Raw genomic sequence first — 15,033 nt, 5'->3', positions numbered from 1 at the left:
AAAACAAACTTGGATTGCTTGAAAGTTAGAAAAGAAATACACCCCTCACATCTGTGTCTGTCATTGCTCTTTCTATCAATCAAGGTGACTATGTGTGCCACTTCCCAACTTTCTATTAAAGGATATATATTAAAAACGATTACCAAGATGAATATGTGGTTGTATTATTCATTTGGTTTCTAAAATTTATTCATGTTAGATTCTAAATTTAGTCCGATTTTTCTTCTGAATTAGTCCTCAACTTAGCATTATTCTAACAGGAAGCAAAGAAAGGGAAGTGATTAAAAAGTCGTTTGATTTGAATTTTATTTGCTCTGTGTTAAAATACCTTTAAAAAATTATCCTGAATCTGGTGTCAGAAGAGTCAGAAACTTGGAATTTTTCTTTCTTTCTTTCTTTTTTGGCCATGTTATGTGGTTGTGTAGAAATTCCTGGCCCAGGGATGAACCTGAGCCATAGCAGTAACTATGTTGGATCCTTAACCTGCTGAGCCACCAGGGAACTCCAGAAGCCTGGGATTTAGGATGACTTTTTCCAGTAACTCAGGGAGCTTCTCTAAACAGGTTACTTTCTGTTGTTGGGCCTCAATGTTTCCATCTATTAAAAGATGGAGTATGAAGAAACATCACTCTGATATGTTGTCATTTTTAATACAGTGAGCACAGTAGTCTTCAGGGCTCTCCTCTAAATTCCACCTACTCCAACACTGATTCTCTTTATTTCTATGTTTGATAGGCATCTGTTGGCTCTGCTTAAATACTGTCCTTTCTACTTCTCTAGTTTCTTACCCCTAAAGCAAAGCAGTGGTTGAATACTGCCAGCAAACAGCTTCAGCATTAGCTACAAGAGTTCCAGGACACAAAAAGAAGTGGTTTACTTAATTCAAGTAAGATACTTTTTTGACAATAATAGTAACTACTATTCATTGAGTCTCTATTGCTTGCCTGCAAGTTCATTAGCATAATAAGTATATTATTTCTAATATTCTCAATGATGCTAAATATTAGGTAGTTGTACTTCCAGAGTACAGATAAATCATTATGTTAATAAGTAGCAATGGTATAATTTGAACAAGATACATCTGGCACTTTTTTTCCCCCCCAAGCTGCCTTTACTTCATTCAGGTATTCATTCAGTAGAACAAGAGCTATTGAATGCCTACTAAATACATGGAATTGCTGAGGCTTTAGGAACAGGTCAGCAAATAAAAAAGATAAGCCTCTTTTCTTTTATAATTTACACACTTATTTGTAATAAACTATTTAGAGCCTAAACAAAATTATTGCATTTTTGTTGTGTGCACTTAGTATAAATCATGCTTACCTACCACCTTTACAGTCTGAGTCCTGGTGAGATGGAAAGTACGTCCATTTTCTGGATATGTAACAACACATGTGTAATCTCCATTATTTGAAACCAAGGCTATGAGAAAACTCAAGTTCATGCCTTCAGGTATTACATTATTAAAGTTTTGTACTTTATGACAGCCCTAAGAAGAAGCAAAGGAAAAAAAGATTACTACTTAGATACATGCATAGAAAATATATACATATGCACGAACATCTAATTTTGCACAGAACATACAAATATCTATGCTGGCTACACTTTTTATAAAACTGTTATGGGCAAATATTTGATGATGTCTCTGCAAAGAATGAATACAATACATCTCATTATCTTTTTTACATGAGGAAAATTAAAATTCTGAACTGAAATATAATTCAAAAGCACAAACTTCCTGTCTCAAAGTATTCAAAGTCTGGGAATTTGAAGTTAATAGTAAAGCAAGGTTAATATTTTAAAAAATGATTAAGGCAACTTAAGTAAATGCATGCCCTGTGATTTAAAAACAATTATTTTTTTTTATTTGACTAAATGTCTTCACTGATTACATTAATTCAGCAATATAATCACTCTGACAAACTTGGTCCCACTTTAGATGTCTGGTTTTGTCATTCTTGATCACTCTGTTGAATTACAGTATCAGTTATTTCCAAACTTCTACCATTTTTTTTTTACAATCAAATAGTACAGACTCCAGAATTTAAAAATAAAGTATATTTTTGTGTCTAATCAAGAGTTAAGAGTTTATTTCTGTTCCAACCCCTATTTTGATATGGCTTTGTCAATTTTTTTAAATTTTGAGATTGAAATATCTCATTCAACATAACTAGAATCCTGTTTCGTATCTCTCGGCCCCACTAATTGGCTATATTGTTTTATTTTTTTTCTTTTAAAGAAAAAAAAAATCAATACATCATATGTGACAAAAATATGTGTTGAACATTAAGTTTTAGAAAAATTTGTTTTTCTTTTAAAAATCAATGCATCACCTACGACAAAAAGAACTGAGTTATCTCTAAGGTCCTTTAGATCTTTTAAAATTCTGGGAATCTGTTACCGTCTTGTACTTTCAGTTTCCCGTGTTCAAGTATTTAACTTTAATTCTTGTGTACTCAAGGTTTTCTTGCTTCAATTCCTGGAGCATGTGTTTTGAAATATGACAGTTACATCAAGAGGTACATTTTGTAATTCTTTGACATGGGAAATAGCATCTTTGAAGAATAGTACTAAACTTTTGATTCATGGAGATGATCCTCAGGAGGAAGTGATATATACTCAGTTAAGTTACCTTTATGAATAAAACGTATCCGTACACCTTGTGGTGATAAGTAGTTCTTCTAGCACTTGTCACATCAACAGAATATTACAATGATCTTAGGCTGTCACAAAGTATAAGGCCACAAAGTCCTGTCCTCTTATAATAAATTTATGCGAGATTTGGTTTAAATTGAATTTAGACTACCTACAGAGGTCTATTTGATTTTGATGGAAATTTTCATTTAAACAATTCAAAGCTATTTTCCTCTCTCACTTGTTAGCTTAGAAGTTCTTAAGTTGCTATGAAGCAGATAGATCAGATTAAGTATGCTCTAGTTTTACATGTGGAAAACAAATGAGACAGATAAGGAGATAATCTAGATAACACAGAGCAGTGCCAAAACTCAGCTTTTTAGATAGCTGAGTAAAGGCCTTTCACTAGTTTCTTAACCAAGAATGAACATCAATTTTCAGCTGTTACTTGAGGCTGAAAAAATTGTTCTGAGACACTTAGGTATACTCTATCACCTCATCCAATCCAGATTCCAAACTTTGCAAGTCTCGAATGCTCTGATGGCTATTTTATGGATGAAAATATAATGGCCTAGGAAGGTTAAGTGATTGCCGTTATCACAGGGCCAAGCAGTGTCAGAACTGGAATTTGAATTTATATTTACATGTTTTGAGGCCCTTACTCTTAATCCCACATGACTCTGTCTCCTTGTCCCACACTGCGGTCTTGCCATACCTGGGGTCAGCCCCTGTATTAATAGTGTGATGTGGCTATCACTCTATGAGGCCAGTTCTTGCAATTAGTGGTAAATTGAAAAGCATACTTTTCAGGATGTGAAGTCAGTTATTAATACTAAACTTATTAACAATACTTCTTAAGAAAATGCTGAAAAAAAAAAGCTTTTGTTTTTGACTCACCAAGTATCATGTATGTAAAAACTATTTAAAACACATGATTTTCGGAGTCATAATATATGCTACAAATATAAAGAAATGCTTCTGACTTAAAGCATTTTAAGAATGCTTTCTCATTCATTCACTCGCCACTGAGTGTTAATTAATAAATCATGAGCCAGGCATGTCTTGAGATTCTGAGAGTATAACGCTGAACTAAGAGTCAGCCCTCATGAACTTATCACTAACAGAGAAATGGAATCTGACACATCTAAATAGCAAGGGAAATGGTACAAACAGATGTGTGTTGATCTCTTCTGCGTTTCCCCTTTCTTTTCATCTTATTATAGACTCATGAGGATGAACTTAAAATTTGAGCTGAATATGCTCAAGACCATCATTGGGCCTCTGTATCAGTGCTGAAGTCAGTTCTCTGGGATTTTCCCTTCCTTCTATGAGGTAGGATAAAAATGTGGGCTAAGGACAGGTTTTTCTTGGAGCTGGGTTGTCTAGAAAAATATTTCAAATGGAGGAATATTCCATCAAAAGTAATTGAAAACTTTGGGGTCTAATCTTCTATTCAGAAAAATCTGACCATTCAAAATTAACTAGTTTTTACAAAAAGAAAAAAAAAAAATCAAAGCCATTAGACTTTTAGCATGTTAGAAAAGGAAAGGAAGAAAACATTTTACATTCTAAGTGTGCACGTGTGTGGTGTGGTAGCTTTAGGGCATCGCTGAACTCTAAATACCCATTAACTTTAACCTGTAGTGTCTGATGAGCTCTCTCTACTTAAAAGCAGCTGCTTCTCTAGGCCCTTCATGTATCCAAGACACAAAGGATACTTTTAAACATAATAAACTATTCCTGAAAATAAATCCTGCAAATTTTATGATGACTTTAAAATCATTTATTTGGAACCCAGGGGGAGAAAAAAAAAAAAAGATATGAACAGAGATCTAAATACCCAAAGGGGAAAAACCACCACAAAAAATGATGTTGCCAAATACAAGAAATGGGTTAACAGTAAGTGGATTCCACTATGAAGCAAACCCTTGTTTCACTAGAAGACAAGTCATTCATTCCGTTGACCCATTAGTTCCTCATTCTGAATTTAAAAGAGAGAAGTTAAGCAGGAGAGCAACTTTTCAACCACATAATGGTAGCCATGACAACCTACCACAGCATATAGGTGAAGAACAGCCCAAGACTTGACTTTGAAATCCTTCAGAGGAAATAAATCACGTGGTGAGCTATGGAGTGGGGGTTGGGGAATGTCATGATCGAATGAGAACAAATATTCCTATGCAATAAATCTATACAACTTTTAAATTTTAAAGAACTGTGTTTGTTAAGGCACAAGAATGGAAAAGACACAGTTCTCAACACATAGATAATGCAGTCGAGTGGAGGACTGCAACAAATACGATGAAAGGCATATTGGGGGGCGGGGGAGTAGGGGAAGAAGACCAAACAGAAAACATTTAGAAAATCTTAAATGGAGAAAGAAGATCTAAACTAGATCTTAGAGGATAAGTAGAATATTAACAGCTATTCAGGAGAAGGGGAGACATGGAGAACAGGAAAACATATAAAAAACTTCCCTTCACTCTTACAGCATTTGAACTCCCTGTTAGTACTTAACTAACTTTATTCTAATTATCTCTTTCCATGCTTATCTTTAGAAAATTTACTTGTATGGGGGTAGGGTGAGGTGGATAAGTACTACATCTGCAGGGCCAGCAACTTGCCCAATAGTGGGCATGTGGCCAATGCTCAATCCATTGGTGTTGCATGAGCAAAAATATGAACGAGAGAAGCAAAGACATGGAGCTGCAAGCTCACGCAATATGCAAATGATAATGAGAAGACGTACAGAGAATTATAAGACATAGGATGGGTGAGTTGTAGGATGGATAGAGAAAGCAGGAGTAAGGACACAAAGAGTTAAACTGAGATACAAGATCATAACAGTTAGAAATACCTATTGACACTTTCGCTTCCAAGATTAAGTTGTTATAAGATACACTGCACTTGTTTACAAAGACTCCGCGAGTTCTATACACAAGTCACGTTGTATGAGCGGAACTATATCATCTAATGCCTATGCAACAAATACTTACAAAATTCCTCCTATGTGCCAGACACTGTGTTAGAGACTGGGCATACAGTAGCCAGTAAAAACGGGAATGGCCCTTACTTCCATAGAGTTTTGTAGTCCAATCTAATTCATTCAATTATTTAATCAATTCCTAAATGCAAAAATGTGGTTTTGCAATATGTGCTTAATATTTAGGGGAAAGCATAAGGGAGAGGACACTACGTAGCACAGAAGAGAGAAATGCAATCATTATAGTAACAAAGATGAGATATAAATTAAGTGCTATCAAAATATAGAGAGGGTGATTCCTTCAGCCTAACTGAGCCTCAAGGCTTCACAGATATTTGAACTGAGTTGAAGTTTAAAAGATGAATCTTGAGTCCTCAGAAGCCCTGAAACTATTTGTAAAATGTTGTGCATATATATGCATACATAGAGTTAAACACAGATGGTTTGGAAAGACAATATGATACACACTTCCTTTATACCAAAGGTTCAAAAGTCACTATATAGGGACTGCAAGAAAGGAAAGTGATAAAGAACTAACGAAACTAAGTTATCAGAGCAAAATGAAACAAGCACTTTAAAGATAAAGCCTAGTGGGGAGTTCCCTTTGTGCCTCAATGGTTAACAAACCCAACTAGGATCCAAGAGGATGCGGTTTCAATCCCTGGCCTTGCTCAGTGGGTTAAGGATGAGGCATTGCTGTCAGCTGTGGTGTAGGTCACAGACGTGGCTTGGACCTGGCGTTGCTGTGGTTGTGGTGTGGACCAACAGCCGTAGCTCTGATCAGGGCCCTAGCCTGGGAACCTCCATATGCTGAGGGTATGGTCCTAAAAACCAAATCATAAATACATAAATAAGTAAATAAATTCTACTACATAGACCTTGGACTAACTTCCCAACAATATGGGCACTATTCCAACAAGAAGCCCGAGCCTGGAACGGTTTCAGAATGTGCTTAGCTCATAGCACTTGGTCACGGAAAAAGCAAAGGTTTTCTCATTTTCTGTGAGAGATTATAAACAATATTTGATCAATCCTGATTAGGTTCACACTAAAAATTAGAAGTGGATGAAAAACAGCAATTTTGATGATCACACTGAGGAAAAGGCTAACCAAGGTTTTTTTTTTTTTTGCAAATTGATATCCAGAATGATATCTATTCTGCTAAATAAGCAGGTAAGAGCATTTCAGCAGCTGCTATAAAATGTACTCTCCAAAGCACCCAATAAAGTGGTCCTTCTGAGGTTCAGTAAGTGTCTTTGGAGGGGGGAAGTCAAGTAGGCAAGCATAACAATGAGAAACAAAGAATCCAGTGATAAGAAAGTGAAAATGGCTTGCCATATTTTAAATCTCAGGTTTCTGAATAAATTTAATAATCATAGTAAAAACAACAGGATCACACTTACCTGGATCATTACTACTGTATGTTTGGAAGGACCTGTGGATAAACAGGTCACCTCCAATTTATACACACATCATGTTACACAAGTTCTTACAGAAGCTGGCTATGTGAAATTCAGTTAATCACTTACAAACCATGGTTTGTTCTCCAGGCTAGTTACCAATCCTGGCTTACTCAACAAACACTTACTGAACATCAGTTTACTCACAAGATTGTCAAATTAGAGAACTGTGAACTCTGGGCCCTGAATGAAGAAAACCTTGCCATGCAGAAGACAGCAGCAGAAAGAGAAGACCTGCAGAGGGGGAAAGTTCAGTCCTGCCCCATTTCCCTGAGATTCTGAAATAGAAACTTCAGTTTTCCTGTTCTCTCCAATCTCAGCTTTTCTGATCTCCCTCTGATGTCGCAGGGCACTCTCTTCACAGGCTTCCTTATCTTCCACTGTCCAACCTACAACCCAGTCTGAACTCAAAGTTTCCCCTGCTCTTCGAGGTGCCCAGACCCCGGAACGTAGAGACTGGACCACCCTCTCTGTGCCATTTCTGGAGAGCACGAGCCTTGAAACCACACAGAACTGGCCTGAAATCCCAGATTATCCTATTATGAGCTGGATTGTTTTTAATAAATTACATAAGGTAATGTGAAAGTATAAGATCTTCATACAGATTTCATAGTGTTGAATCTTAGAGCAATCACTGTGACCTTGGACAAAACACTCAACTATTCTATATCTCAGCTTCCTTGAGTATAAAATGTAGAAAACAGAAGAGAGTCCACTTCATGTTGAGATAATTGAGTGAAAGTATTAAAGCATTTGTAAGAATCCCTGTGCTTAATAAATATTAACAACTATTGTTTGTGTCTCTCAACATCTGTTTTCTAATCTATAAAAAGGATGATGTCTACCTTGAAGAGTTGTGATGACTATTATATACGAGAACATTGAAAGTACCTAGCACAATGTATTCAACTAATAAACGGAAAGAAATGTTAGTTTCCCTTTTCCTCTTTCAGTTCATTGGTTTTCATCTTTCTGCTACCAGGAAAGCAAATTTGCTGGAATGGATTAATGTGTTTTCACTCTTATAGAGTTATTTGTATTATTAAAAGAGACCATTTCTAGTGTCAAGGTAGGGTTGATAACAGCTGAAAGCAGGACCAAAATACTTTGGTGGATGCAAGGAGTGACTGTAGAAGGTTGAAAGCAAAAAATAATAGTATTGCTACACAGTGACAGAAAAAAGAGCTAACAAGAACCCTGGTTTTGTTCCCCAAACAGCAACACTCTTTGGAGTAAAGGTGACAGTCAATTACCAAAATGTAAAAAAATAAAAAGCAGTATTGGAGTTCCCGTTGTGGCTTGGTGGTAATGAGCCCAACTAGTATCCACGAGGATGGGGGTTCAATCCTTGGCCTCACTCAGTGGGCTAATGATCCAGCATTGCCGTGAGCTGTGGTGTAGGTCATAGACGTGGCTCGGATCCCATGTTGCTGTGGCTGTGGTGTAGGCCAGTGGCCACAGCTCCAATTAGACCCCTAGCTTGGGAAACTCCATATACTGCGGGTGCGGCCCTAGAAAAGACCAAAAGAAAGAAAGAAAGAAAGGAAAGAAAGAAAGAAAGAAAGAAAGAAAGAAAGAAAGAAAGAAAGAAAGAAAGAAAGAAAGAAAGAAGGAAGGAAGGAAGGAAGGAAGGAAGGAAGGAAGGAAGGAAGGAAGGCAGGCAGGCAGGCAGGCAGGCAGGCAGGCAGGCAGGCAGGCAGGCAGGCAAGCAAGCAGTATGACACACATCAGTAGCAACCTTTCCATAATCGGAGAATAGAAAGGACAGCTGGTTACTGGTTATCCTCTTTAGTCACCTGCACATTGTTGGGTATCCACCATGGTGATGGTTTTACCCCAATGATTTTTTCTTGGTCTTCTTTCCAGGCTTTCTACTTTCATTCACCCCATAAACATTCTCTCCAGATTTCAATCTTAGCCCTTTTCTCTTCTTACTTTATTTTTCCTTCCTAAGGGCTTCAATAATCTCATAGATTCATCCAGTTCTCTCTCACAAAATTTGACTTTTCTTATATGCTCCATACCCAAACACATGTAACCACTACCTATTGGTCATTGCCACCTAGATGTCACACAGACAAGTCAAACTTGAGATGACATGATCTAAATTCATTACTTGCTATCAAAACTTGCTCCTCTTCTGCTCTTTGATACCTTGGTTAATAGCACAGACATTGGTCCAGTTCAAAATCCAGAAATCTGGAAATCACTGGAGAAACAGAGATGGATATGACATAACTTTGCCCATGAAAAATACCAGTCTTACAGAACACATGCATGCAAGTATGTCCCTTTTCTTAAATCCAATAATAGATCTGCTTTGACACTCTGGTAGAATTGAAAATTCTACTTTTTGATACGAATGAGAGACTGCATTTATAAACTTGTTTGAATTAAACTATAAGGTCCTTTGGGACTATGTTGGGCAGGGCATATAGTGCATATTCATTACCATGTCTTCCCAAACACGTGACATATTGCCTGGAACGCAGTTGATTTTCAACAAATATGTCTTGAATATATACATGAATAAATGACTACAAAACAATAAAGGAAGTGAAAAGTGACATTGAAACAGCACAAATAAATTGCAATGGGAGTCTAAGGGAAAATTTATTTTTAGCTGGAGAGAACAGGGAACATTTTGTGAAGAGGTAGAATTTGATTTGTTCTTAAGAAGGCAAAGAGGATGTTCCAGGCATAGGAGAGGCATGAGGAAAAAATGATAGCATATACATGAAAATAAAATTATTTTTCAAACCATAAAGTATTCAAAAAAATACTGTATGAAGAAAAAGTGAATAGGGTCTCATTAGAAATGAGAGACCTTATTGCAAATAAATAGATGCACATATTTCTTTCATCTGGAAGACATATTACATTTAAATGATGTAAAATTGTTAACATAATTCTTTTAATCCTTTTTACTATGGAAAATTACAATTGTAGAGAGAACATACAGTATTCCCTATACTCATAGCTAGGCTACAAAATACCAATTCAGGCTATGTCTTATCTCATCTATACCCATTCACTGTATCCAATATTATTTCAAAGAAATCAAAGATATTATTTAATTTCATTTGTAAATATTTCTGTGTGTATTTCTAAATGACAAGAGCCCTTCTGCGAACTTAACTACATTACCGTTATCATAATTTAAAAAGTAATTGATAATTCATCGATGTCATCATTATTCTGTCTCCATTCATATTTCCTTGACATTCTCATAAATTGTTTTATAGTTTGTTTGAATAAAACATGATCCAATTAAGGTCCATACATTGCAACTAGTTATTATATATCTTAAATCACTCTTCCCTGTCTCCCCATCCTATCTCCCTTCCTTTTAATCAATTTATTACAGAATAAAGCATCATACGAAAAACACTCAAAACATATATATGAGTTAATTATTTAGCATAAAGCAAATTTCTTTGTAACCACCATTCAGGTCCAGGAATAGAACATGGCGTCACCCTTGAAAATCTTCTGAATGTCCCATGCCAATTACACCTTTTTTACCACCCTCCAAAGTAGCAACTATCTATACTTTCCTAGAATAATCACTCCCTTGTTTTCATTTACAATTTTATCATATATGCATCCTTAAACATTAGAGTCTTGTCCATTACAGTGTTTTAAATGTGGTTTATGTTACTTGTAATCTCTACATTCCCACTTCATGCCTTTCTTTTTCTTACAGTTTATCTGTTGAATAACCCAAGATATTTAGCCTATAAGGTTTCCCACAATTTAGATTTTGCTGATTGCAAACTCTTGGTTCAAATCAATACATTTCTCTGTTCTCTATATTTCCTGCAAAATAGTGATAGGATCCAGACTCAGATTTAATCCATTTGGCACAATTATAGGTAATATTGTGTTCTTTCATTAGAAGGAAGATGTCTGGCTATTTCTCTTCTTATGATATTAGCAGTCATTGATGCATAATGCTCAGATTTAGTAATTCACTGGGGTTTGCAAAGTGATTACATTCTTTTATAAAAACACACTTTCCTGCCCTATTTCATTACTCGAGATACATTTCCCATAGAAAATGAAGAATAAAACATTGATTTTACCCCTTTAATTATATTTTCAAGATAACGTATTTATTCCCATCATCATCCAAATGTGGCCAATTAAATATTTTGAAGTATCATTATGAACTTATGGATTTAAACTTAATTTATGAGATTCAACCTACTGCAGTCAATATACTTACTAGTGCTTAAATTGGTCCATTTTTGGCCAATGGAAAACTCTTAAAGTTAGTACTGTCATTTCATTAATGGCTTAAATGGAGACAGATGCTAAAATTTTCAACTAGGATTATGGAATTGCTTATTTCTTTTGATTTTGTCAACTTTTCTTTCATGTATTTTGAAACATTGTTATTAATTGTTTTTTTAATTTAATTTAATTTAATTTAAGGCTGCATCTGCAGCATATGGAAGTTCCCAGGCTAGGGGTCAAATTGGAGCTGCAGATGCTGGCCTACACCACAGCCACAGCAACGCCAGATCCCAGATGCATCTGCGACGTACACCACAGCTCAGGGCAATGCCAGAATCTTAACCCACTGAGTGGGGCCAGGGATTGAACCTGCAACCTCATGGATACTAGTCAGTTCATTAACCCTGAGCCACAATAGGAACTCCGTTTTTATTATTTTTAGGCCTTATTGATGAATGGACTCTCTGTTTATTCTGAAGCCTTAGCTCTCATAATAGTAAGCATCTTAGGGACTACTTTATATGATATTGGTATATCCATTCTAACCTTTTTATTTTTATTCATCATTTGTTTTTGATTAATTTTTTCTCCCTTCCACTTTCTTTTCATCCTAAGGCATTATTTGTTGTGTTCATTTGTTGTCATGTTCCTCTTAGTTTAGCTTTATTTATGAAATAATTTATTTTATGTTTTTACCAAGTTATATAATTTCTGAACTTTTTTGTCTTATTTATTTGTGATTCTTTCCCATCATTTATCTCTTCTTAATAACTTTGTGCCCCTTTTCTTTTTTCAGCCTCACACACAGCATGCAGAAGTTCTGAGGCTAGGGATCAAACCTGCACCACAGCAGTGACCTGAATCACAGCAGTGACCAGAGTCCTAAACCTGCTGAACCACCAGGGAACTCCCATGCCCATGTTTTAAAGAGTAGGTAACGATATGTTCTTCTGGCATGCTTTTATTTTTTTCTATATAAATGTTATTCTATTTCATATTCTCCTTTTTTCTTATAATTTTAAATGAGATTTTATTTTGATTCTTCTTGTTGCTTATTATTATGTAAAACTAGTTTTTTTCTGAGCTTTAGGAATTGGCAGGATTATTCAACTTCACAGAAATCCCTCTTCAAATCTAAGGTCTTAAGATTTCCTGATCTGTTCTGTTCCTCCAATCTCAGCCAGCTCTCTTTCCTTCCTCCACATTGTCTTGATCCTGTTTATTTTGATTCCACTCCCAGTAGTTTTTTCTCAGTGTGGATGGTTGTTTTTCACAGTTCCCAGAACCTCGAACTATTCCAGTTCCTTCAGAATGTTTTGCTATAGGCCCTCTTGACTCACTATCAGAGAACAAACCCCCTCCTAACTTCAGCTGCTATTCCCAAATTGGTTCATCATACTTTTCAGTGAGCACCACTGGCTTCTGGGGGGCTCTCTTGTTCTCAAGCCTGCCAGATACTATATTTCCTTTCCTATAGACACTAATTCTACATGGATCACATTGGTGACTTATCTCACTTGCTTTATTGAAAGTGATTCTTGGGAGTTCCTGTTGTGGTTCAGTGGTAATGAACCTGACTAGTATCCATGAGGATGTGGGTTTGATCCCTGCCCCCAATCAGTAGGTTAAAGATCCAGCATTGCTGTGCACTGTGGTGTAGGTTGCAGATACGGCTGGGATCTGGCATTGCTGTGGCTGTGACGTAGGCAGCAGCTGCAGCTCCAATCTGACCCCTACCCTGGGAACTTCCATATGCTGTAGGTGTGTCCCTAAAAGGAAAAGAAAAAAGAAAAGAAAGTGATTCGGATAACTTGTCACTGAGTTTTGTTTTAAATGTTGTCCAGGAGTTTTTGGCTTTGGCTCAGGTGGATATTTGAAGAGATCAGAAAACTCTGCTGCTGCCACAAGTGCTATCTTTCAACACTTTCACTTTCATTTTTGATTAAATACTTCCCAAAGCTCTCAAATGTGAAAGGGTCTTCAAATGGACTGTGTCCACAAAGGAGAGCAAAAATGAAAACACATATAAGTGATAAAATGCAGTATGGATGAACCAAAGAGTTGAAATTCACCAGATGAATTAGCAGCTTCTGACTTCCCTTAGAAGTGGGCAACATTTCTGAGACTGTGTTTCATAGGAAGTTAACAGAAACCAGGTAGTTCCGGTAGTCCAGTGTACATAGTTTAAGACATGGTGGGTTGTGGCAAAACATCTCCACCATTTCCTTTAAAATGATACAAGGTAAGGAAGCAGCAAAAATCTGTATAAAGTTACTAAGGAAGAAATAATGATGAGAAAAATATCGGTTTTTATGTTAATAAATAATCGTTATCATCTTAGAGAGGGTAAATGTCCTCTAGTTTGCTTACCATATACCAAGTGATGGTTGGTTTGACACTGGGAGGAAAAAATCCATCTACATTTGGACAAGTGATCTTCTGAACACCATATTCTAAATACAGTCTATGCACTGGAACTTTCATGGGAGAATTGAAGCAGTTATCTTTTTGAACCACTTCCAGAGGAAATGCAACTTTACTGCAATATGTGGTATTCCTGAAAAGAAAAAAAAAATGCAATGAATGGGCAGTCTCATTTGCAATCGTTTTGATGCAGCAAATACGTTACAATGAGCTGAGTGAAGTACTGCTATGTATTGAAACTTTATTTATATATTAAATTCTTGTAACAATTAAATGTGTTATAGAGGTATACCAGTTGACATCAAAGAATAAAAACAGATACAATTAACTACTAGTGAGACCAAAATATTTTCATTTTTACATATATTCCTAAACATACCTACGCCTGTATGTATAATGTTTATATGTATACATTATAAATAAATATGATTCATATATGTTTAATTTTACCCTTAAAATGCTCTCAATAATACTCAGTACTATTTTTCCCTTAGTAGTCTAGCTTTTTTCCCTAGTAATCTTAGCTATTTTCCCTAGTAATCATATTTCTGAAGATTTTTTTCACATGATAGACGTAAGGAAAAGTGAGAAGAGAGAGAGAGCATGATCAAATATGCCCATCCAGTGCTATTTCACCAAGGAAGATATTGGAATCAACAGAAAAATCCACGAAAAGGAACATTATAAAGAAAATCATGGTACAACCATCCAAAGTTGTACACATCCATTAAACAAGATCAGGCATAAATAAAAAAACCAATAAACATGTAAAATGCATTAAGATGGCTGAGGAACTGTATTTATATCTTTAATATTTACATAAGTTGTTTTATCCACCTGGAGGGTTCTTCTTTTCCCATCGCTCCGCCTTTGACTAGGAGGTCTTTGCCATCCTCTACACACTTCATACCTAAATTAGGTCTCTCATTCTCTTAACACCTTGGACAATTCCTTCATTGAACTGAAGTTCAAACAAGGACAGGACCATATGTGTTTTCTTTTATTTCCTGCATCTAATACAGTGTCTAAACTTCCATTAGGCACTAAATATTCATTCAATAGATGCAATATATATAAAACTGTGTCTACATATAGGTAAACAATAAAGGGAACATAGATAATAAAAATAAGTGGTTTTTTCAGGGTGATATGTAAATGGGTTATTCACTGCCCACCCTTTTTTGTGATATCTATTTAAGACATATCACATATTCAATAACTCATGAATTAAACCTAAAGCCAGTGGAAGGTGTGGGGGAATCCATTACCCTCCCCAAGATGGAAGGAGTGAGG

At 35.9% G+C, this 15,033-nt stretch overlaps 1 protein-coding gene across 6 annotated transcripts in view; it reads right to left on the bottom strand.

The window, feature by feature from the left end:
- The window catches only part of IL1RAP (interleukin 1 receptor accessory protein), a 138,746-nt gene that overhangs the window by 34,925 nt on the left and 88,788 nt on the right, over positions 1-15,033 (bottom strand). For all 6 annotated transcript variants that reach the window (XM_005670069.3, XM_005670066.3, XM_021070053.1 and 3 more), the window contains 2 exons: positions 13,687-13,873; positions 1,324-1,489 (listed from right to left, as the gene is read on the bottom strand). In XM_005670069.3, the coding sequence (XP_005670126.1) occupies positions 1,324-1,489; positions 13,687-13,873 (353 nt within the window). The remainder of the gene's footprint in view (positions 1-1,323; positions 1,490-13,686; positions 13,874-15,033) is intronic.

Source organism: Sus scrofa, chromosome 13 (assembly GCF_000003025.6).
Source record: "Sus scrofa isolate TJ Tabasco breed Duroc chromosome 13, Sscrofa11.1, whole genome shotgun sequence".
Lineage (NCBI taxonomy): Eukaryota > Metazoa > Chordata > Mammalia > Artiodactyla > Suidae > Sus > Sus scrofa.
Note: the sequence above shows the minus strand (reverse complement) of the source record. Positions and strands in the feature narration are given on the sequence as shown.